Raw genomic sequence first — 25,051 nt, forward strand, 5'->3', positions numbered from 1 at the left:
TGATAACAGGTCCTGAATTCAAGGACGCAGCAGAGGTATGTGTCAATGGTCCTATTACCTATCCACCGTTGTGCCCTAGGTATGTGCCTCTTTTGACTAACCCTAGATTCTGGCCCTGATAATTGGTGTATGTGCATGGTGGCTTGGGAATCCCATCCAGTATTCATGTATTATGGATATTGGTTGGTTCTGGAATGGGGCAGGTTTAAAAATCTCATCATTGCAGTCAATATGTTGACCAGACTATAGAGCAATGACAGATCAGGATGTCCAGATCCTCATTTCTCAATGTTCACATTGATCTTTGCATGAACAATTGGAACAACAGCAAGGTATCCCTTATACACTCTCCTTCTTTTCGGCCCATGGAGCAATCAGTCAGAGAGGGTACCAGCCGGCCTGTGTATGGCTGCCTTCAGTAACTTTTAAGTAGACATAGTTAGTTAGGGGAACTAAAGTCTAAAATAGGATAATGCTAGATATGCTGTATTTTGTATACTAAACATAAATATCAACTTACTGCACCGCAAACCTAATTAAACAAATGATTTATGCTTTCAAAGTTGGCCGCAGGGGATCACCATCTTGTAACTAAGTTAAACATCTTTGTAAGACCATGCACATGCTCAGTGTAGTCTGGGCTTCAGTTGGGCGGGTAAGCTTAGGGTAGAGTCCTGCTGCGGGTTGGGTACCCGCGGGTTACCCGCAAAAACCTGCGGTACCCTGCAGGTTGCGAGTAGAAGTTCCGGGACGCGGGTCGTCTGTGTTGCGGGTCTACTCAATACCGATTTTTACTTCTTTTTTCTGATCATGTCTACTTCCGGTGATGTCGCTTCCGGTTTACAATGACAGCACTTCCTGTTTTACTCCTTTTTTTCTGATCACGCCTACGTCCGATGATGTCACTTCTGGTTTACAATGACAGCACTTCCTGATTCTTGATGGTCAGTGGGTCGCGGGTTGCGGATAAGGTACTTGCGAGTTGGGTAGCGGGTCCGGGTTGTGGATTGCAGGTTGCGGGTACGGGTCAGGTACGGGTTCCAAAAAATGGACCCGCGCAGGACTTTAGCTAAGGGATCATCATAAATTATCAAAACAGCACAAGTCAAATAATATCTGCTATAAAAGCCCATACAGCAAGATATGCAGCCACTGGGCCTGTGCATACAAATCTCTACACAGTTGCCGGCTGCTCTACAGGGAAACAAACAAAGCTGCTCGAGTTCTGGGAAGTAAGGTATGGGGCTCCCCCCTGCCGTTTAAAGGTATGATTATTTTCCCTGCAGAGCAGTTCAGGACCATCTGAAGTTTCCTACCTGCAGCAGTCAGAGCAAGTAAATGAATGGAACATTTCACTGCATGCAATCAGGTTTGTTAAAAAAACGGGACACATTCTCTAATTAAAGGATATTGGAGATAGATTTCTTTTTCATTAAAGAAAGTAAAAATGTGATTTTATTTTTTTTTTTTTGCCTTTACATCCCCTTTAATGCATTTTGACTAATTCCTTTTCTGTGTATTTTCATTTGAATGGGAAAATGTTTATGAGTAGGGCCCTCTGATCCCTTTTTTATTCTGAAATGTTTGTTTGTTAAATTATTGTATGTTATAAATTAATGAATGGCATTGCGTAATTTGCTGATACTATTTAAATGAATGATGATGTTGGGAACTGTCCCATGGCTTGGAAGCCTCCTTAGGTAGTACTACTTTGGCTCTGACTTTTGTTTTAGGCTTCATATATTGCTGCTTTTGACTGGTGCCCAGGTTCAATATCAATAGGTTCAACAAATATCTATGAAAAATAGCCCTTTGTTTTTCATTTAATATAGAATTATGTCTGAGACAATGGGGTACCTTGAACTTCTTTAAATGGGAACATTATTTGAATGTAATATAATTATAACATATCTTCTTTCTGTACAGTATATCCAAGCAGAGCCTCCTACTAACAAGTCACTGTCCAGCTTGGTGGTACAGCTGCTTCAGTTCCAAGAAGAGGTATTTGGGAAACATGTCAGCAATGCTCCCCTCACTAAACTTCCGGTAAATATCTCTGGTTTGCATGATGTTTCTGCATTTGCTCTGGGGGAATTTTGGACACAAAGGGGCTTTCAATAGCAATGGGCAAAATTGCAATCAATAGTAATTTTTCAACCAGCTTCAGGTAGAACAATTACAGTATCAGTTTGATTGGTTTCCATGGGTTACTGCCCAGGTTGAGAATTTGCCTAGTGTTGGTAAATGAACCATATTGCCTTTTAATGTGTTTTGAACCCCTTTACAACAATTATGTCGTTTCTGTTTTTCATGAGAAATTATGTTTATATATATCTAACATTCACCCCCCCCCATAACCTGCCTGCAATAAGAGCAACCAAAAGTTATTGATCTCAAACATTAACAAACAGGTATTAAATAAACATTCATATAATTTAGCAACATAGAAATGGTGAATAGATGATGGAAGTATGTTCTGAAGACACAGCTTTGTTTTAAACACAATATTTTTAACTTTATTAGTTTTTCATTCCATTAGATGAGGAGTGTCCAAATGGCAATCTATGCGATGCATCTGGGCCTGATGTGCATGTTCTGCATTCGACAACTCTCTGCTACTCTCTGGCCATAGATTTTCACGTCAGCCTTTTAACTAATTAACATACAGATTAAACTTTAACCTTGCCTATTCTGTGAGCTTGCTTTTTGGTGTCACACCACTTTCAAAGAAGGCAACCACCAGATGATTAAGTTGACAACTGTTTGTCTTGTTCCCATCAAGTTTTGGTGCAAAATGCAAATTTTTCGTTTTGTTTTTAAACTTTTTTTCCGGATTTATTAAAGTCTGATGCTGAGAAAAGTCAGAATTCAAAAATCTGCCATCGCAGACCTGCCGAGGTTGTATATAAGTTAGTGGTAGACGACCCTATCCTATTTGGACGTTTCTGTGGTCTGCAATGGAAGTAGCCCAAAAATCCGACTATTTTAGGCTTTTCAGGCAAAAATCATAACAATTCTGGATTTTTGGCAAAAACCTCAGAAAAAGTCTTACGATTCGATAGTTTTTGCTCGATTTTATCGAGTTTTCCCCCTATCCGATTAAATTGTGCTTTTTTTTTTAATAACAAATAAGGTCAAATCATGGATTCTAGTTTGGTCAGACTTTTTTATTATAAAAAATCTGAAAAATTCAGATTTTGATAAATAACCCCCTAAGAGTTCACTCTGATTATTAACTGCTTGGGAAAAAAGACTTACTAAGGAGGAACTTTACTGTGGGGATTGGACTTCAGTTCGCTGCTGCATTGGGGAAGGATATATGCAAACATTAAAGGGGGAGCATTCTGAATAGGGAAAGAAGAAAACAATGCTGGCACTGGACAAGGGAGTGTAGGAATGACACATTTTAAAGTAAAGGGACAGAAAGAGATTGCAAAGACAAGGGAAAGGGGGCTCAAAATTGGTGGGGAAGAATGCATTAGTGTGAAAGAAATGTTTAAAGAAAAGAGCATTATTATAATGGAGCTGAGTAAGAGATCAGAAGAATATGATAGAAGAGCAGAAAATGATAAAGGTCCTGTAAAGCTAGCCATACATGGCCAGATTTTGTCGCACCCTGCACTTTATCTTATTGGCTAATCAACCGTTTTAATGAATGATTTATGTTATGTGTAATTGTTATGTGTGTTGGCTGAAAAATCAATAAATATCCCATGGCTATCTGTTGCTTTGTTAACTTTCCCATTTAACCCAACCCTGCCATGCACAGCGAATGTTCGTTTAACAATGATTATCTGACCACTTCCATGGTTTCGCAATGAAAAATATTAAAGGGATCCTGTCATCAGAATACGTTTTTTTCAAAACACATCAGTTAATAGTGCTACTCCAGCAGACTTCTGCACTGAAATCCATTTCTCAAAAGAGCAAACAGATTTTTTTATATTTAATTTTGAAATCTGACATGGGGCTAGACATATTGTCAATTTCCCAGCTGCCCCTGGTCATGTGACTTGTGCCAGCACTTTAGGAGAGAAATGCTTTCTGGCAGGCTGCTGTTTTTCCTTCTCAATGTAACTGAATGTGTCTCAGTGGGACATGGGTTTTTACTATTGTGTGTTGTTCTTAGATCTACCAGGCAGCTGTTATCTTGTGTTAGGGAGCTGCTATCTGGTTACCTTCCCATTGTTCTTTTGTTTGGCTGCTGGGGGGCTGGGGAGGGAGGGGGGTGATATCACTCCAACTTGCAGTACAGCAGTAAAGAGTGATTGAAGTTTATCAGAGCACAAGTCACATGACTTGGGACAGCTGGGAAATTGTCAATATGTCTAGCCCCATGTCAGATTTCAAAATTCTCTTTTGAGAAATGGATTTCAGTGCATAATTCTGCTGGAGCAGCACTATTAACTGATTCATTTTGAAAAAAATGTTTTTCCCATGACAGTATCCCTTTAAACCTATCCAAATGACTATTGGGTTGATGTTATCCAGGGGCGTAACTACAGAGGAAAAAGACCCTGTGGTTGCAGGGGAGCCCAGAAGGTATAGGGGCCCCACAAGGCCCTAATACATATACAATGTTAATAAATATTGGTAAAACAGGTCAACCCCTAGACAAGGAAGCAGTGGGCCAGAAGTGTTATTAACTCGTCATCGGCAGGCCTCGTTATTGCAGATTGTGCACTTTGTACAGTTTTTAACAGGTAATGGATAGGGAATTTCAAATACCAATTAAACTGATTTAGAGTATATAGCTGAGCAAATGTTTAAATCATTTTAAATCACTAGTGAATCAGAATGTATACGACTTACCATGGCTACAAGCCAATTAAAACATATAAGTATATTGCTGAAAAACAGTTAACTTTTTTAAGCATTGTAAGAACTGGAATGTTTCAGTGCTCCTGCCTCTTCCATTCTTTGCCAGCTGTGTACTACCAAATTCATCTTCCTTTGCTTTGATACTGATATCAATCAAATTAACCCAATAGGCTGGTTTTGCTTCTAGTAAGGAATAATTATATCTTAGTTTGGATCAAGTACAAGGTACTGTTTTATTATTACAGAGAAAAAGGAAATCATTTTTACAAATTTGCATTATTTGGATAAAATGGAGTCTATGGGAGATGGCATTTCCATAATTCTGAGCTTTCTGAACAATGGTTTATGAGGATAACGGATCCAATACCTGTACTGCTGGGGGAAAAAAACAATTTTTTTTAGACTGATACACTTTCTCTTACAGTATATCACTAGTCCACAATGATGAAAAGCAGTTATTTTCACAGTTGATGAATAAAGCCTAATTAAATATTGATTTTTTTTTTGGTATGCAGATGAAATGCTTCTTGGACTTTAAAGTGAGCGGAGCTCTTTGTCACATCCTTGCTGCTGCCTATAAGTTTAAGAGCGACCAGGGATGGTAAGATATCCTTTTCTGGAAGTAAATTTAGCATATAAACCATCTATGTTTTGAAGTGCCTGATGCAAAAACAAATTCTGCAAACCTCTAATGACATATTTCTGAGATATGCGCAATAGCCACGCATTATAAAATAAAAAACACTGTTGTAATTCATTTCATGTTTATCATAGGCGAAGGTTCGATTTTCAGAACCCTTCACGTATGGATCGGAATGTGGAAATGTTCATGACCATTGAGAAGTCTCTGGTTCAGGTAATGAGTGTGATTTGATTTCCGCTCTGATAATCTTATGTCCAGCACTGAATGTAGCTCTTTAATGGAACAGTTCAGTGTAAAAATAAAAACTGGATAAATCGATAGTATGTGCAAAATAAAAAAATGTTTCTAATATAGTTAGTTAGCCAAAAATCTAATGTATAAAGGCTGGAGTGACTGGATGTGTAACATAACAAAACAGAACACTACTTCCTGTTTTTCAGCTCTCTAACTCTGAATTAGTCAGTGACTTGAAGGTGGACCACATGGGACATAACTGTAATTGATCCTCAGTATTCAGCTCAGATTCAGAAGCAACAGTTATGACCCATGTGCCCCTCCCTCAAGTCACTGATCGGTTACTGTCTGGTAATCAGTCCATGTAAACCAATAGAGCTGCTAAGCAGGAAGTAGTTATCTGCCATGGAACAGAATTCTTACAATGCTTTTATGGATCTAGATCATCATGGGACAACATCACTAACAGTAGACCTCACATCAGTAATGCATGGGCACTCCTGGTCTAACATTTGATTAAATAGGAATGACCCATAATTTTAAATCAAATTTGAATCGAGTTTCCTCCGAAAAAAACCTCTAATGTCAGGAAGGCTATTAACATCTTGAAATAGTTCGACAGAACTCTGCCATTGACTTCTCCATGAACTCGGCAGGTTTTAGGTGGCGAAGAATTGTTTCCATGGTAGAGGTGTGATAAATCTGACATTTAAATTCAAATTGGTGGTTTTAAATTCCAAAAAAACAATTTGCCTCTCTATGTAGATGCTTCAGGAGCCAATGAATGTTTCTTGCTAAATGTACAAAAGAGCAAATGTACAAGCAGCATGAAATATACTGAACTAACAAGAAAAACTGAAGTATTGAATGTTAGGGATGTTTCATTCTTTTTTTTCCAGCACCACATGTGATTTAATTTACTTTGTATAGATTTTTATTGCTGGTTTGGTCAGTTTTTCAGAAGCACAAAGATGTAATGCTTGTCTTGTTTCCTCCACTCTAACAGAACAATTGCTTGTCCCGGCCTAACATATACCTTCACCCGGATATAGACTCAAAACTACAGAGTAAGCTGAAAGACATTGTGAAACGACATCAGGTGCCTTTTGTTTTACCTACTTTGAATTTGTTTCATTTGTTTTAATATCGACATTCTCTCATATGCTTTTTGTAGTCATTGACAAACACCAGAGGTCGAGATGTTGCAGAACTAAGCTCTCAGCATCCTGCAATATCTGACTGGCCTCTTACTACAGCATTCTTTGCAACTAGTTCATTATTTGCATAGTACAGGGATAGGATCTGTTATACAGAAAGCTTGGGACCTGGTGTTTTCCAAAACTTTTCCACTAAACAACATTTAGAATTAAATTAACCAAGTTAGGATTGTTTTGCCACCCATATGACTTCCCGCAAATTAGTTGGGATCAAGTACTGTTTTATTATTACAGACAAAAAGCAAATACTTTTAAAAATTAGAATTACTTTCTTAAAATTGACTCGATGAGAGATGGCCTTCCCATAATTCAGAACTTATTGAACATGGGATGGAGTGCAGAAAATGCAAAAGCCAGACCGATTTTAAAGTTGCTTAGAAACACATTTTCTATTTTGGAGGAGATGTTTAACTAGAAATACTGTGCCTTATACAAAGTAATGAATGGCTGCTTTCTGATCTTGTTCAGCCTTCTGCCTGGTTTTAGCAGCATGTAGTGGCAATTTGGTCTAAAACGATCAAAATAACCTACATTATTGGTCCATGTGTGACTGTTTTTAGGGATTTTAACAACCATCAAACTCATTTTACAAACTGTTTTTTGTATTAGTTTCTTCATTGCTCTAAGTATTGTGCCACCTACTGGCAATGAGTAGCCATAAAACAGGAAAGCTACCCATTCGCTGAATTGAAGGAAATTGAAGGAAAGACAAAGAACCACCTAACAGTGTTTTAACAACACTTTATATGAACAGAACATTATCATTGTGTGCATGATAATGAACATTTGTACAGCATTGTGCAATTACGCATCAATAAAAGAATAAGAAAATTTAGCGTATCTTGTTATTAATATTTCATATTTTTGTAGGGCACTGTAACAGAAGACAAGAGTCATGCATCTCACATTGTTGTTCCTGTACCTAGCAATTTGGAAGATGGTACGATTTTTACTTTATTTCTCAGCCAGTGTAGTCTAGCTAAATCATTTATTTCTTTTTATCCTTTTGCTTATTTTTTTTTATTTTTTTATAGAGGAGTGGGTGCGACCCATTCTTAAGAGGGATAAACAGGTTCTTCTGCACTGGGGTTATTATCCTGACAGGTAAGCCAGAATGATCATTGTTCAGCATTTGCTGCTGCTCTTTGGTAAATGATCTTAAAGGGGACCCGTCACCCAAAAAAATTATTCAAAATCCTATTTTATCACATTAGTCAAGCAAATTGAACTTTAATTACACTATATAAATTATTGGAATCTTGTTTCCTTCAGTCTGGGAATTCATAATTACAGCAAGCAGGCAGCAGCCATTTTTGTGGATACTGTTATTAAGGCAAGTCTTGTATCATCTCAGAATCGTGTTTGTGCACCAGAATAGGGGACCCAATGTCCATTTCCATGCCCTGGCTACACAATTAAATGATTAAGAGAACAGGGGAATGTGAGGAGAGCAGTGACATGTAGGAAGTGCTGAATGGAAAGTGAAAGTAATTGTCTGCCCCGCCTCTATGCCACTGGCATAGAGGAGGGGCAGACAATATTTGATTGACAGCTGAGATGTTTAAATGAGCTTACAACAGCTATGAATGCTTTAATAAAAAATAGAAATTGGATTTCATGTTTAGTTTGAAAAGGACTTTTATTATACAGATTTTTGTGTCTGGGTGACAGGTCCACTTTAAAACACAGCTAAAATTGGTTGTAGGAATGTATTTGCCTGTTGTCATTCCAGAAGTATAAGTGCTGATCCAAGATCTTTTTTTTTTGAGCAACAATAGGTGGTATATGGGCTACGTAAGACTGAGACCTCTTGCATGGCCCCTGAAAGGACTCTAAATTATATATGAAAAGTTATTGAGCTTATACTGCCTGTTTAGAACAATCCTTCTCCATTAATTTATTGTATGTAATCATGTGATTAGTTGTGATCTCACAGACACAGCGTTGTGGCAAAGTCCCATTGTATTCTTATTTTACAAGGTGTGTTTGAAAAAAATGTTCTTACATATATTTACAAACACCCTGTGTCATATGCAGCATAGTATATTATTCTAGCAACAACTGAATGACGTTTCCTACATATTTAAATACAATCATGTTGACTTAAGTCAATCTGGCAATGTCAATTGTAATTTTATGTGCATCCGTACCAATATTTCTGTATTGTTACATATTCTTAGTTATGACACGTGGGTTCCTGCAAGTGAAGTTGAAGCCTCAGTGGAAGATGCTCCCACAATAGAAAAACCACGCAAGGTAACCACCCCCAGTGTTGTGCACTAAGTAACTCTTTTAGTAACAAACAGCAGCTGAATTGGATATAAGCCAATGAGCATTTTGACGGTTTAGTTGTAGGGTGCACACCTTATAACAACTGAATTGGTGAAACAGTTCAGTGTGTTTTCTCCCTGAACATAAAACCAATGTATGCATTAACCTCTTTTCTGCTGGGTACCTTTAAAGTTGTTGTGCCACTGTTGCCAGACAATATGTGGAACAACATAGGTCTTAAAGAAATGTAAAATCTGTGGCACTGGCAGATAGGCCCTTGATAGCTGGTGCCATTTTTTTACAGTCTACCGGCAAGGGATTAATCAGGTATTTTGTTCAGCTTAATATAAGTATACCATATAACAGTTTTGGTACATATTTAAATAATTTGTGTTTTTTAAAGGACAAGGAAAGTCTTATTTACTAGGGGTTCCAAGATGTTATATGCCCCCCCCCCAAATGAATTAAATCAGTAACTTTTTTCTCGGGTGGCATTGTAAAAAAATGCAACAGCCCTGAGATCTTTTTATGCAAGTGCGGCCATCTTACTTGTATTTCCCAGAGATCCCTTGTGCCTAGGTAGACTTGCACATTTACAGTACAGTGCCATTTTACTATTCTTTAGGTGCAAGGGATCAAATCAGTCTGCATTTTGGGTTGCAATTATATAGAAGAATTGAGCTAGAAAACTGCAGAACATAAAAAGTTCAGTATCTAGTTCTTTTTCATGACATGTATTCTGACTGCTTGGGGAGGGAGATAGTAAAGGTAAAAAATAAAACAAAAAACCTGTTCACCTTTAAATTAAGGGTCTTGTTACCTGTAAAATAACTTAGTGTGCTGTAGACAGTGATATACTGCAACTGGTGTTTACTAATTCTTTTTTGTGGACCTTTGAATTTAGCTTTTTGTCCGCAGCTCTCCAGTTTGGAATTTAAGCAGCTCAATGGTAGCTATAGTTCTAGTTCTTCTAGCAACCAGGCAGTGGTTAAATGAAAAACACAAATTTGAATATTGATGCCTAAATATAAAGATAAGTAAATGAAAGTAACAATAAAACTGTACACCTGCAGAACCAAAGGGCAGGAGAGAAAATGCAGATTTGGCCCCCTACATTGTACATTAGCTCAAAATTGAACCATTGAGCATTTTCTGGCTAAAATTCACACTGTGCTTGCAGTGACGGTTAAATTTCAGTACTGTCTGTGCATTTCTCCACAAATGGAGAAGCTGTTTGTGCTATTAGTTATAGAGTGTTGGTGATGTCTTTGAGTCCATTTTGAATTTCCGTGTCTTATGTTTAAATGATTGGCCTGCTTCAAAAACCATTTTGGTCCGAATAATGTTCTAAGTAAAAAATGGAGCCTGGAAATAATAAGGATGACTAGTAAATTTTATGGACATGTTTACTAAGTGTGTACTGTTTTTTTTCCATCCTCTACTTTTTCATATACTTCTGTTTCAAGAGCCGGGGGTTGTTAGAATGACTTTAATCTACAGATATTTTGATATACGGTCATATTTGTGCGGGTTGCAAAGTTGCCCATATTCTGATTCTCAACTGGGTTAGGAAGCTCATATGCTCATTCATTAATAAATAGAACGACTGCAATGATCAGAAACCAAAGAAGAATTATTTTGAATCGCTCTACAGCAAGTTAGAATATGAAAGTATTTATCTGATTGGTTAGGATGGCTATATGAAATCATGCAGTGTAACGGCAGTTATATTAGCATTGTAACCTCCTACTTAGATGCGTTATTTTCCATCTTTCTGATAGCCTGGATTTTCTGTTTAAACAGTACAGCCAAATAGTCTGGTCCCGTATGAATGTGAATATGTCAGAGAGAGAGAGAGAAAAGGAGGCCAATCCCTTGTTCATGTATAAAATATTGCAAGAGTGGTTCACCTTCAGGTTAACTTTTAGTATGTTATAGAACGGCCAATTCTAAGCAACTTTCTTTGTTATTTATTTTTTATAGTTTATGAATTATTTGCCTTCTTCTCCTGACTCTTTCAAGCTTTCAAAAGCTAGACCTCCTCTAACCACAAATCCTCTCTAAAGCTACACATTTATTGTTATTGCTACTTTCTATTACTCAGCTTTCTGTTTAGACCCTCCACAATTAATATTGCATATTCTCATTCAAATCAATGCATAGTTGCTAGGGTAATTTAGACCCTAGCAACCGGATTGCTGACACTGCAAACTGGAGAGCTGCTGAATAAAAAGCTAAATAACTCAAAAACCACAAATAATAAAAAATGAAAACCAATTGCAAATTGTCTCAGAATATTCCTCCCTACATCATACTTTGTTACCTGCATTTAGTACCTTACCACTGGATAAAAGCACATAGGCACATACAGAAGCACATCCTTTATTTACACAGCAAGTTCTGTGTGTCAGTTTTGGAAGAGACTTACGCATATTTGTTTGATGATGTTTTTCTCTTTTCTTTCTCTTTTTTCAATACTCCGCTGAGCAAAGGCTGCCATGGCAACTATATCTTGGTTGCACTGGCAGGCTGCTGTTTGCCAGATAATGGCCTCCTTGTCAGTTTTATCATTATTACATTTTCCAATGGCTTAACCAGCATTCTGATTGTACCTCTAGATTTTATCTGCACCAAGAAAAATTAATGATCCTAGAATCTTAGTATGTTTCAGGCCTAATTCTGTATTGAAAGGTGGCAAGGTGTTCTCAAACAGAAACACTTTATAGTGAGGAAATACACCTGCCTGAAGATCACAGAGCAATGTTCTGTGTGCTTTGGTTTTTTGAGTAGGTCCATGCCAAATGGATTCTGGATACCGACTCATTCAATGAGTGGATGAACGAAGAAGACTATGAGTTGACTGATGAGAAGAATCCTGTTGTACGACGTAAGAAAATCTCTGCCAAGACCTTCACTGATGAGGTGAGGACTTGTTATTTTATCCTAATTTTCTTGTTACAAACACTCACTGAATAGCGCTCATCACTGGGTCTCGCAGGTTTACTACAATGTACAGCTGCTCACAATTTTTCTACTAGTTTTCAGATTATTTTATAGGTCATCCTGATCTGTCATGTACCCTGTACTTAAAGGAGAAGGAAAGGTTAAAACTAAGTAAGCCTTATCAGAAAGGTCCATCTAAATATACCAGTAAACCCCCAAAGTAATGCTGCTCTGAGTCCTCTGTCAAAAGAAACACTGTATTTCTTTCCTTCTATTGTGTACACATGGGCTTCTGTATCAGACTTCCTGCCTTCAGCTTAAACCTCATTGCCCTGGGCAAGAGCATGCTCAATTTGCTCCTCTCCCCCACCCCTCCCTTCTCTACTGTAATCTGAGCCCAGAGCAGGGAGAGACTCAGGCAGGAAGTGATGTCACACCACATTAATACTGCAGCTCCTATTCTAAACAAACAGAGAGTTTCTAGAGCTTTTTACTCAGGTATGGTAAAACATTCTACAGAATAAATATAGCATTCTAGCTTGCACTATTGTGGCCAATCTATTGGCAATAAAATACCTCCGTAGCTTTCCTTCTCCTTTAAAGTGGAGCTGTCACCCAGACATAAATAGCTTTGTGATAAAAGTCCTCTTCATATTAAACATGAAACCAACATTTTTTATTTTATTAACACATCCAATTCTCAGCTGTTCATAAAATATTTCCTGTCCCACCTCTATAACTCATAGACTGCATAGAGGCAGTGCAGATAATTGCTTTCAGTTTTGATTCAGCACATCCTAGTGGTCACTGCTTTCATCACATTCCCCTTCCCTCCTCACTGTCTAATTGTGTAGCCTGTACATAGGCCTTGGGCCCCCTATTCTGGCACGTAAACAAGATTTGGGATTATGCAAATTTTATCTTAATAAGAATGCCTGCAAAATGGTGCCTACCGGCTTTCTGTGATTTTAAATTCTCTGAAGAATGAAGGAAACAGGATTTTGTTTTATGTAGTGTTAGTAAGGTTTATTTTACTTGACAAACACAATAGAAAAGAATTTGGAATGATGGCAGGACCCCTTAGATGTAAAAAAAAGTTTGTAGGGTCTGGAATTCACTGTACCTAAACATTTCATATAGAAGTCATGCAGTTACTTGTCACACCTGTCATGTTTTGTGAATTATAGGATTTCATTATACCATTGTCTGAGATTTACATTCATTGGGAGTTTTCCCAAGAACCAGGGTTATTGCACAGAATTCAGATAATGCACTTTAAACATGTTTATAGCTTAAAGGCCTAAGCCACTGATGGGCAACAAACAAGATTTGTGGCTCTTGACTACACAAAAAGGGCATGTTTTATTTTTGGTTGAGTTATACAATGCCTTATGATAAAAGAACGATACACTTCAACTGACAAAATAGAGTAAAAAATATACTGTAGTTAGATATTTAGAAGTTAGTGGAGAAGGAAAGTTAAACCACTTGGGGATACCTAATGCAAGGCAGTTATGTAAACCTAGCATCTAATTAGTTAATAGAATTTACTGGTCAGCTGTTTGAAAATACACATCTTATTGGATTCAAGAAGTGGGCAAATTTAAAACTTTTTATTAAATGATTGCGGTATGACATGAGGCATTTTACTTGTTTGTAACAAAAAATTTTTTTTGCTCTTTTCTGTATTCGTTTAATGTTAACAAGACTATACAATAAATATACATGCAAATCAAAGTTTATTTCTGAGAGAGTGTTCTGGTAAAGGCAAAGATCGTATTATTAAATCTTTAGTGTGAATGTACAATACAAACCTTTAACTTACTAATTATCAAAGGAAATTGTGTAAGGTTGGAATGTAAGTCACTAATTGAATGGCACTTGCATAGTGTGAGGCTGACAGGAAGAAAAGCATATGCTGATGTTTCACGTTTAAAATAAGAACTTAATATTTCTTCAATAAATATCCAGGCACATTTATTTTTGCTTCACTTGACCTTTTGTGTTAATATCTTTACAAAGGTAAGTAGCCCTGACTCTGACCGCAGAGACAAGAAGGGACCTAACTACAAGAAGAGGAAACGCTCCCCTTCCCCACCTCCCAGCGCTGAAGCAAAGAAAAAGGCTGTCAAAAAGGGGTAATTTTTTATATTTTAAATTTGGCAGCATTTTGATACAAACATGTAACATTCTGCTCACTTCTCTGTTAAAATTTTATATCAAGATGGCACTCACCAAAGCATTTGTGTGGTCTGGAGACATGGACTGTGAAAGGGAAAGCTAAGGGAATAATCCAGCATTTAAAGGGAATATGCATCTCGCGCAGAGTCCTACTAAACTGGTAGAACTTTGCAAAAGAAACTCTTTTTCTAAATTTGATTAATTAGCAATGACAGTTTTCAATGTATTCAGAATCAAAATTTGTGCGTACTCGATCTACGGTAAGAGCTGTTGCAGGGATCAGCAGCGGGTACAAGACTTCTGTGAGGATTGCCATGGCTTTAAATGCTATTGCACATGCCCCAGCTGCTCACATTTAATTTTTTAGCAGTAATACAATTGACTGCCAACAGTATTAATGCTGTAGAAATGAGTGTAGTCGGCACTGGGCATGTGCAGAAATACATAAATCTGTGGATCAACTTGTAGCTGCTGCTGATCTCTTCATTCAAGGAATGTGGAGCAGAGCAGCGACTCCCTTCTACACGGGGGGGGGGGGGGGAATCCAAGTCTGCCATCTGGTAAGGGGCAGCAACTACTATGAATAAGATTGAAACAATTGATATTTCTTTATTGTTTATATTTAGAAAAGTGTTTATTTTGCAAAGTGTTTTGACTTTAGTAGGACTTTGCAAAAGATAACTATCCCCTGTATACATTTTTAATATAATATTTTTTCTTCTACGGTTTTTACACCTTACTGTGTGGTTAGGTATGAAATGAGTTTATTTACTAAAACTTTTCATGCAGCCCTTCTACCCCATATACCAAATCCAAGAGGGGTCATCGAGAGGAGGAGCAAGAGGATCTGACAAAGGATATGGATGAACCCTCCCCAGTCCCTAATGTGGAAGAAGTTACTCTCCCTAAAACAGGTGGATGCATAGATAATTTGGGTTGAAAAAGGCCAAAGTCCATCAAGTTCAACCCCTCTAAATTAAACCAAACACATATACCTACACTCACCCACTGAAACTATATACACCAATATCTATATTAATTGTAGATTTTGGTATCACTATAGCCTTGGATATTAGGCTTGTCCAAGAAACATCCAAGCCACTCTTAAAACCATTAACAGAATAAGCCCTTACAACAACATCCGGCAGTGCATTCCACAACTTCACTGCCCGCACTGTGAATAACCACCTACACTGCTGCAAAAAAAAGTTGTTTTCCTCTAGTCTAAAGCAGTGTCCTCTGATCCGATGATCCATTTTATGGAAAAATACATCAACCCACTAGCTGTCTATCATGCATTCTAATGTACTTATAAAGTGTAATCATGTCCCCTCTCAAGCATCTTTTCTCCAGAGAAAACAACCCCAACCTTGACAGTCTACCCTCATAATTTAAATCTTCCATCCCCTTAATCAGTTTAGTTTAGTTGCATGTCTCTGCACTCTCTCCAGCTCATTTATATCCCTCTTAAGGACTGGGGTCCAAAACTGCACTGCATACTCCAGATGAGGCCTCACCAGGGACCTATAAAGAGGCAAAATTATACTTTCATTGCTTGAGTTAATGCGCTTTTTTATGCAAGACAGAACTTTATTTACTTTAGTAGCCATAGAATGACACTGCCTGGAATTAGACTTATATACAAAAACACCTAGATCTCTTTAAAGGAGAAGGAAAGCTACGGAGGCATTTTATTGCCAATAGATTAGCCACAATAGTGCAAGCTAGAATGCTATATTTATTCTGTAGAATGTTTTACCATACCTGAGTAAAAAGCTCTAGAAACTCTCTGTTTGTTAAGCATAGGAGCTGCAGTATTAACATGGTGTGACATCACTTCCTGCCTGAGTCTCTCCCTGCTCTGGGATCAGATTACAGTAGAAAGGGGAGGGGGTGGGGAAGAGGAGCAAACTGAGCATGCTCTTGCCCAGGGCAATGAGGTTTAAGCTGAAGGCAGGAAGTCTGACACAGAAGCCCATGAGTACACAATAGAAGGAAAGAAATGCTGTGTTTCTTTTGACAGGGGACTCAGAGCAGCACTTCTTTGGGGGTTTACTGGTATATTTAGATGGACCTTTCTGATAAGGCTTACTTAGTTTTAACCTTTCCTTCTCCTTTAAATTGAGGAAACTCACAACACATTGCCATTTAGTGTATAACTTGCATTTATATTGTTTTTGCATAACCTTGCATATACCAACATTGAACCTAATTTTGCTGTCCAGTTTTCTAATCTCATCAAATCACTCTGCAAAGTAACAGCATCCTACATGGAACTTATAGTGCTGCACAGTTTCGTATCATCGGCAAAAATAGAAACAACTATTAGCCAGTTCTCTATCTAAGTACAAATACTATGTTCCAGGCCAATATTGCTTAATTTAACCATTAACCTTCTGTGTGGTACTGTATCAAAAGTTTTAGCAAAGTCTAAGTAGATCACATCCACTGCCATTGCAGAGTCAAGGTTCCTGCTCACCTCCTCATAAAAGTCATTTAAATTTGCTTGGCAAAATCTGTTGTGCATAAAACCGTTCTGGCACAAACTCATAGTATGATTTGTTGTAGTGACATTTTTTTCTGTTTTAGTGAACACCAAGAAGGACTCTGAATCTGCACCAGTAAAAGGAGGGACTGTGACAGACCTCGGTATGTGAGTTTTGGGTCATTTCAGTATATAAAAAAAACACAGAAACTCCATTTGAAATGGGACTGTGAAATGTTAAACTGGGTTATAGGTGTCTGTAATGAGTGTTGTTATAAAGGTTTGTTTGCAAGGTCCCTAAAGTGGTACCAGTGACGGGCACCTGCACAATGTCAAATCTATGCATTCAAAATATGGCCAGCTAGCACTGTTGAATAGCACCCTGAACACTTCAAAATGCTTAATTTTTATGTTCGAAAGGCTCTATATAACAATTGTAGCATTTATTCACTGCATGCTGACGATTAGGTACACTTACACCTCACCACATTTGCAAGCATAACTAAAAAGCAAAACTGCCTGCACAATTTTGAAGTTACTGTACCTTGATCAAAACATACATTTTTAAATTATTTTTTATTGCTGTTTTATACTCAACAAAACTCACTAGTTGGACACTGATTCTTAATAATGTGATTTGGAACCATTTTAATGTATGCTGTATCTACCTGGGCAAATTATACAGTAGCTGATGATCTAGAAGCACCTCTCTTGATTGTATTTGCTTTTTATCTTTTACAGATGAACAGGAGGACGAAAGCATGGAAGCAGTGACCAAGGTGTGTGTTGTCTACTACAACGAAGAATATATACAGAATATATAAACACTTGTATAACAAGGAGTTCAAAATTCCACCATGGTTGTACTGCCTCAATGTTCTGTATAAAATAATCTGTTTGGAGCAGCACTATTAACTGATTCATTTTGAAAAAAAAGTGACAGTATCCCTTTAAGGGGATCTTTTGTACCAATCATGTTAGAGTGATGGAGCTCACTATAGATAAAGCCTGGAGACAAAGAAAATTATTAATGCCAACCTCCTCCTTGGTCCTAAATTTGCACCATCCTTTAACCAAGGGATTTTTAGATGCTTACTTTGAGTTTTGTGTTCATTCCTTTCTTTTGCCTATAGTGTACCCTGGCACAATCCCAGCAGGATTTCCCTAAACTTTGCAACATTCAATCGCTTTTAGGATAGCTCAGATGCCCTGGACAAAAGCTGTTTGCAATAATGAAAGCAAATGTAACTTTCCAATTTACTTTAAGGCTAAGGCCACACTAGGCGATAGCGCCGCGATTTGACTCGCGGCGACTTTTCGCCGCGACTTTTAAGCCGCAATCGCTGGGGAAACTTTTGCGCTGGCGTCTATGGGGACGCCAGCGTAAAAACACACGCGGCGATCTTTTTTCTATTGTCGCTCGAAATCGCCTAGCGAGGCAATTTCGAGCGACAGTAGAGAAAAGATCGCCGCGTGTGTTTTTACGCTGGTGATTTTTCGCGATTCCCCATAGACGCCAGCGCAAAAGTTTGCGAGTCAAATCGCGGCGCTATCGCCTAGTGTGGCCTTAGCCTAAGAGTTTTAATGGTTTTAAATGTATTTGTAACTGCGATGAAAATAAATATTTGTTTATCTCTATTTTGGTGCTAAATCTCAAAACAATTTAGCAGAAGTCAGTTCACCACTCTGGTAATCAGCTGCCTTCTGCTACATTGTTTCATATGTCAGAACCAGTAATGCAGAGAATAAGAACAGCTGGACAGATACTAATTACAATAACATTTTTTTAGCTAATGTATATTGGAATGTCAGTTCTTATGCCTTATGCCTTATCTCATGCTATGGGGTTAGCATAGTGTTTGTAAGTCCTAATTTTAATAATGGATTATCTATTATCTGCTATATTTGACAGGAGAAGCATTTTACATGCAAAAAAACAATGGTTTCCACACTTGTATACTTTTAGGAGGAAGATGAGAACTCATCTGTGAATAAAGGCGAGCAAATAAAAACCTCCGATCTTCATGAGGATAATGTGACTGAACAAACACACCATATCATCATCCCTAGTTATGCTGCTTGGTTTGACTATAACAGGTAATATTTTCTTGCTTTTACTGTTTTGCAATGCAACTTCCCTTTGGCATTCCGACTTTGCAATAAGTTGACATTGTTTAACTTATTAAATTGCTTTTAATGTCTCAATTTCTCTTACAGCGTGCATGCTATTGAACGTCGGGCATTACCAGAGTTCTTCAATGGCAAGAACAAGTCCAAAACACCAGAGATGTGAGTCTTACTCAATATATTGTATTAGGTGGGGTTGATAAAAATATAAAAGGCATGAAAAAATAACTCGTCAAAAAATATACATTTTTCTTCCATAAAAAATAGCAACCGAAATCATCTTTGAGTTGGATTATCATGTGTTCTCAGGATGAGACTTGACTGTGTGAGTCTTGCATAATGGAAGGCTTACTTTCCATAAACCAACACAAATAAAGCCTTTCATTCCTTTCCCTTTTTCTTCTAGATACCTGGCCTATAGAAATTTCATGATTGACACCTACAGACTAAACCCTCAGGAATACCTAACTTCAACAGCATGTCGACGCAACTTGGCAGGGGATGTCTGTGCTATCATGAGGTGCGGATGACATGGGAACGTCAACTCAGAGGATTAAAAGGCAATGATCATATGTAGTAGGGGTAGCAATCAATAGTTGAGAATACTAGAAAGTTTGGGAACATGCTATAATTAAATTAGTGTCACACAGTCTATAATTGTGTTAAGAGGAGGATGTTATGGTCCCAGCTCTGATGTTGTTCTTGCTCTAGGGTTCATGCCTTCCTAGAACAGTGGGGGCTCATTAACTACCAAGTGGATGCTGAAAGTCGACCTACGCCAATGGGTCCTCCTCCAACATCACATTTCCATGTTTTAGCTGATACTCCATCAGGATTGGTTCCGCTGCAGCCTAAAACACCACAGGTATTTTCATAGCTCCAAACTGGGGGTTTTTTGTCCTTTTTGCATGTTGTCACACAAGGCAGTCTCTCTGCAGTCAAGGAAATACCTGAATCAACTGTTTCTCTTTGCACTACCAACATTTAGTTGTCTTCTTCCCAGCAGAGCTCTGCTTCACAACAGTTGCTCAATTTCCCTGATAAAATTAAGGATAAACCAAGTGACCTTCAAAACTTTGGCTTACGGACAGATATGTATAGTAAGAAGAACACAACATCCAAGGTGAGGCAAAATGTTCTCCGTCTGTATATTCATCATTTAGGGTGTAAAGGTCCCCATAGACGCGACGATTCTTCTTGCCGAACGACCGATTTTAGGGAAGTCCGACCAATCCTTCGAAATTATCGTGCGTTTAGTGGTATTCGAACGATCGTACATCTTACGATTTTTCGGCCGACATCTGTCGGGAAATTGATCGGCCAGGTCAAAAAATCTTTGTCGGCCCCAGTGCAATCTCTCTATGTTTGCAGGGCCAAGCAGGCAGCTCCCCTTTGTTTTCCTGCCAAATTGGTCTTTTTAGTTGATGGTAAATTCGTACGATCGTTCTGAGAAGATATTGGTCTCGCGATCAGGATCTGATCTTTTAAAAATCTCAACATCTATGGCCAGCTTTAGTCTAAAGCTAGCCATAGATGTTGAGATTTTTAAAAGATCAGATCCTGATCGTGAGACCAATATCTTCTCAGAACGATCGTACGAATTTACCATCAACTAAAAAGACCAATTTGGCAGGAAAACAAAGGGGAGCTGCCTGCTTGGCCCTGCAAACATAGAGAGATTGCACTGGGGCCGACAAAGATTTTTTGACCTGGCCGATCAATTTCCCGACAGATGTCGGCCGAAAAATCGTAAGATGTATGATCGTTCGAATACCACTAACCGCACGATAATTTAGAAGGATTGGTCGGACTTCCCTAAAATCGGTCGTTCGGCAAGAAGAATCGTCGCGTCTATGGGGACCTTTAGTTAAACCCAGAGTTCGGTGATATGTGGATTAGTATTATTATTATTTTTTGCTTCAACAGAGTAAGGCTGCTGCCAGTGCAACACGTGAATGGACCGAGCAGGAGACCCTGCTGCTCCTTGAGGTGGGAAATCTATATATGCTTCAATGTTATAAATACTTTGTCACTTAAAATTTGGTCAGCTTTCTTAGAAAACTTATGCCAATATCCTTTGCATACCGTGACACAGGCACTGGAAATGTATAAAGATGATTGGAACAAGGTATCTGAGCATGTGGGAAGCCGAACACAGGACGAGTGTATCTTGCATTTCTTACGACTTCCCATTGAGGATCCATATCTAGAGGACTCTGAGGCCTCTCTGGGACCATTAGCTTATCAGCCCATACCCTTTAGCCAATCCGGGAATCCTGTTATGAGCACAGTAGCCTTCCTTGCATCTGTAGTAGATCCACGGGTAGCATCAGCTGCAGCAAAATCAGCTTTGGGTTTGTTGTTCTTTTATTTATTTCTTCGTAAAGCTTCTTCTAATATAAATGCGCATGAAAAGGAAATGGCATGTACATTCTATTCTTTGATTGTTTACCACCAAAATGTGTTTATTTTTAACTTTCCCTTTCAGTTCATAATTTGAGTTGTGCAACATGCATGTAGCTTGTTTTGGGGAATATTTATAACCTTTGTAAGATGTTGTAATGTTTCTGGCTTATTAGATGAATTTTCCAAGATGAAGGAGGAGGTTCCCACAGCACTGGTGGAAGCTCATGTCAGGAAGGTTGAGGATGCAGCTAAAATCACTGGAAAAGCTGATCCCAGTTATGGCCTTGAGAGCAGTGGTATTGCTGGAACAGCTTGCGAGGAAAACGAGAGGATAGGTGAGCTAGGCAGTAGAAGACTAGTCACAGACTGCTTTTCCATTTATATGAATACAGTCATTGGATGTGTTATGCTTAATGCTTGGAAACTGAGCTTCTGTCCAGCGGAGTCTACGGGCGCCACCTTCAGCTGCTTCGGTAATCTTCGGAATGAGACCAGTGCTTTAGCAATTTTCGTGAGTTTCGGGACTCATGCAATTGTCACGAAACTGCAAAAACTGTGCATTCGCCACCACGCCGGTCTCATTACGAAGATTACCAAAGAGAAGAATATGGCGCCCGTGAACTCCGCTGGACAGAATCTGCATGGAGGGGTAAGTAAAGAGTTAGGGGCATTTGTCCGGGGTAGCAGTTAGGCTCGGGGGGAGGAGGGAGGGGGGTCTATGTAGGGTAGGGGGGTAGGGTTTTTTTTTTTATTAAGGGTTTGTTTCTCCTTTAAGAATAAGAGTTATTTTTCTGAACTGTACACTGCTTACAATTTGATGAATTTCCAAAACATGCTGCATAATGGATTTCAAGATTAAACATCCCAAATCTGTGTGACAATGTTCTGGAAAAAAAGTCTTTGGATTATTGCATATTGGTTTTAATAACCAGGCAAAGGAGTGCATAATAAATGGCTTTAGTTGTCTTTGGTCCCCTCTGTACTGCAGAATTAGGCATTAACTATATGGCAGACTTTAATATGTGAATCTTATTGGCCAGAAAAATATATTTGTTAATATGCAGAAAATGCATGAGCAAGTATGCATTTTGTGCTAATCATTAATATTGTATGCAGAGGAGCAAAAAAAAAAAATGTTTTATTAAAAAAGTTTTTTTATGGAAATGTACTGTATGAAGCCCTTAGTATCTGACAAACAGCAGTTGGAAAGTGAGTAATAATTTATTTCTATGTGTTTATTGATGCCTTCCGCAGATTGTCCCAAAATGAACACCCCTGAAATCCATGGTAGGAAACATTCCTCTCTTACACACAAGACTTCTTTACAAAGTGAATCTGACAGGAGACATTCTAATTCTACAACTCTACATCATACAAATGGAAAGTTGAAATGGAAGAGATTTTTTTTAACACAAAATACAAATTATATGTAATAAAATTGATGTTGGATATCCCCTGCTGAACCTTGCTAGCAACAACGTAGAAGTGATTTAAGCAACAAGTATTCTTTACCTGCTTACTACCTCTTGCAGGGTTATGTGTTGTTTTTTTTGTTTTTTTTAAATGTAACCCGTAATGTCTTAATGTATTCCAAATATGGCATTAGATAACAAATTACTTTCAGTAAAATATTATACATTTTTCTGTGCTTTTCTATGGTTTTAATCTAAATGCTTTCATTACTGATTCCAGAAGACAGCAGTTCAGATGAGCCCCAGACAGATGTACAGCCTACAGAAGAGAAGAAAGAGCCAAAGGTATGAACTGAGCTGTGGCCCAGCCATGCTAATGTATATGTATTTATGTGTAATTTATATAACTATACATATAGTATATTGTATATAAACCACATATGCCTCTATGAAGTTCAGATAAACTTGCAATTCATAAAATAAAAAAAAGAATAATGTTCTCCCCAGGCTGTTTTATTTGGGTGCTCCAGCATTCTAGTTATGATTCGCCTGGCCCCAGCCTCAACTGCCATAATAGAAAACATTTCACAGGCACTGGTAAGGTACTGGTCTTAAAAGACAGGCAATCTTTAGCAGCAGAGGTGGAATGTACTTCCCCAGTCTGACCCACACCCAACCCTAACCCACAATTGTTGACCAAGTTCCACCCCAAACCCGCCCAACTGCCAGTGAACCCACTGCCAAGGATGGCACCGCCCCCAGCCCAGCGTCACTGAAACGGCTCAGAAGGTCTTTTAGCAGTGTTGGAGGGTCGGGTGAATGCAGGTTTGCAGGGGCTGAGGGCAGCTTTGAGGGGAACTATTCCGGGTGCAGCATTTGATACTGACCCGTTCCTATGATTTTTATAGGAACATGTCAGTATCGCTTTAATGCAAATAAATTTGGAAATGTGGCTGACATTAAAAAGATTAAGCATATACATTGATAAATATTAATACTTTAATTTACAATTGTATATCACTCATGAATTAGAAATATAAAAAGGAGATTAGTAAGTCAATGCTTCACATTTTATAGTTACTCCTCACACTCACTATTGAAAACTCATTGAATCACTGTTATAACTTGTAAAAATGATTTTGATAAATTGCTGGTGCTCCAAATCCCCAAACCACATAAAGTTATATTTTGTAGCCTTCTATTGATTCCTAGCACTGGCAAACAGACAGATACAGGCATATCACTCCATATGGTACAAACAAGTACCATATTATGTCAAATTTATGTGGAATTCCCCTCATGATATACAGGTATGGGACCTGTTATTCCGAATGCTCAGAACCTGGGGTTTTCCATATAATGGATCTTCATCTTCATACTATAAGTATGCTTAGGTAATAGTTGCACCTATTAGGAGAAAACTACACCGGCCCGGTATTCTTCCAGCGAGCACCACAGAGCAATCGTCTTCTGGCTTCTTCTTTCTTCAAATTTCCCGGGGCAGACGCATGCACAGTAGAACTAAATAGACAATTTTAGTTTGGCAAATGAAACCAGAAGATGATTGCTCCATGTTGCTCACTGGAAGAGAAAACTACACCAGCCCAGGATTCTTTCTTCAGGTAAGTGCATGCAATCACTTGGGGGTGCCTAACTTTTGGCACCCCCCAAGTTAAAAGACCCTTCCTTCTTCTTTTAAGTGGATTAAGGCCCCGGGCAAACATGCGGATTTAGCGAGCAGTTTCAGCACATTTAAAAAAATAAAAAAAATTAATTAAAAAGCCGACCACCGCGTAGATACGCTAGCGGTTTAAACTTAGGCAATGGCACAATTCAGGAACCAAAAACATAAGCCTCTGTAATAGAATCGCTATCTCTGGGATAAAAGGCTGCACACTTTACATTTTCCAGCTATTTGTAATGATAAACTGACACAACTACTTTGTGTATCAGGATTCACCCGGTGAAACACTCCCTGAAGATGAGGGAAAGGAGAGAATCGGTGAAGTAGTAAAGAAAGAGGAAGAAAAAAGTAAAGATGGAGACACTGACAAAGAATCTGACAAAAGTGATATTGACATGGGTAAGTCTCTTATGAATGTAATTATTGCATTGGGTAAGTCTCTTATGAATGTAATTATTGCATTGGGTAAGTCTCTTATGAATGTAATTATTGCATTGGGTAAGTCTCTTATGAATGTAATTATTGCATTGGGTAAGTCTCTTATGAATGTAATTATTGCATTGGGTAAGTCTCTTATGAATGTAATTATTGCGTCAAGGTTTAGACACTGAACATTTAGCTACTGAG

The 25,051-nt window shown here is 38.3% G+C and overlaps 1 protein-coding gene across 5 annotated transcripts in view; it reads left to right on the forward strand.

The window, feature by feature from the left end:
* Positions 1 to 25,051, forward strand: part of smarcc2.S (SWI/SNF related, matrix associated, actin dependent regulator of chromatin subfamily c member 2 S homeolog) — a 40,684-nt gene that overhangs the window by 7,388 nt on the left and 8,245 nt on the right. For 2 of the 5 annotated variants that reach the window (XM_041584383.1, XM_018250014.2), the window contains exons 2-24: positions 1,927 to 2,046; positions 5,337 to 5,422; positions 5,596 to 5,677; positions 6,705 to 6,797; positions 7,786 to 7,855; positions 7,950 to 8,019; positions 9,096 to 9,171; positions 11,977 to 12,108; positions 14,152 to 14,267; positions 15,100 to 15,224; positions 16,900 to 16,959; positions 17,537 to 17,574; positions 18,762 to 18,892; positions 19,013 to 19,084; positions 19,329 to 19,442; positions 19,634 to 19,787; positions 19,929 to 20,045; positions 20,849 to 20,911; positions 21,018 to 21,276; positions 21,502 to 21,663; positions 22,583 to 22,708; positions 23,021 to 23,085; positions 24,694 to 24,823. In XM_041584383.1, the coding sequence (XP_041440317.1) occupies positions 1,927 to 2,046; positions 5,337 to 5,422; positions 5,596 to 5,677; positions 6,705 to 6,797; positions 7,786 to 7,855; positions 7,950 to 8,019; positions 9,096 to 9,171; positions 11,977 to 12,108; positions 14,152 to 14,267; positions 15,100 to 15,224; positions 16,900 to 16,959; positions 17,537 to 17,574; positions 18,762 to 18,892; positions 19,013 to 19,084; positions 19,329 to 19,442; positions 19,634 to 19,787; positions 19,929 to 20,045; positions 20,849 to 20,911; positions 21,018 to 21,276; positions 21,502 to 21,663; positions 22,583 to 22,708; positions 23,021 to 23,085; positions 24,694 to 24,823 (2,461 nt within the window). Of the gene's footprint in view, positions 1 to 1,926; positions 2,047 to 5,336; positions 5,423 to 5,595; positions 5,678 to 6,704; positions 6,798 to 7,785; positions 7,856 to 7,949; positions 8,020 to 9,095; positions 9,172 to 11,973; positions 12,109 to 14,151; positions 14,268 to 15,099; positions 15,225 to 16,899; positions 16,960 to 17,536; positions 17,575 to 18,761; positions 18,893 to 19,012; positions 19,085 to 19,328; positions 19,443 to 19,633; positions 19,788 to 19,925; positions 20,046 to 20,848; positions 20,912 to 21,017; positions 21,277 to 21,501; positions 21,664 to 22,582; positions 22,709 to 23,020; positions 23,086 to 24,693; positions 24,824 to 25,051 lie in introns of those variants that run through there. The other 3 variants (XM_018250012.2, XM_041584382.1, XM_041584384.1) reach the window with 3 other exon arrangements.

This window comes from Xenopus laevis, chromosome 2S, assembly GCF_017654675.1.
Source record: "Xenopus laevis strain J_2021 chromosome 2S, Xenopus_laevis_v10.1, whole genome shotgun sequence".
NCBI lineage: Eukaryota > Metazoa > Chordata > Amphibia > Anura > Pipidae > Xenopus > Xenopus laevis.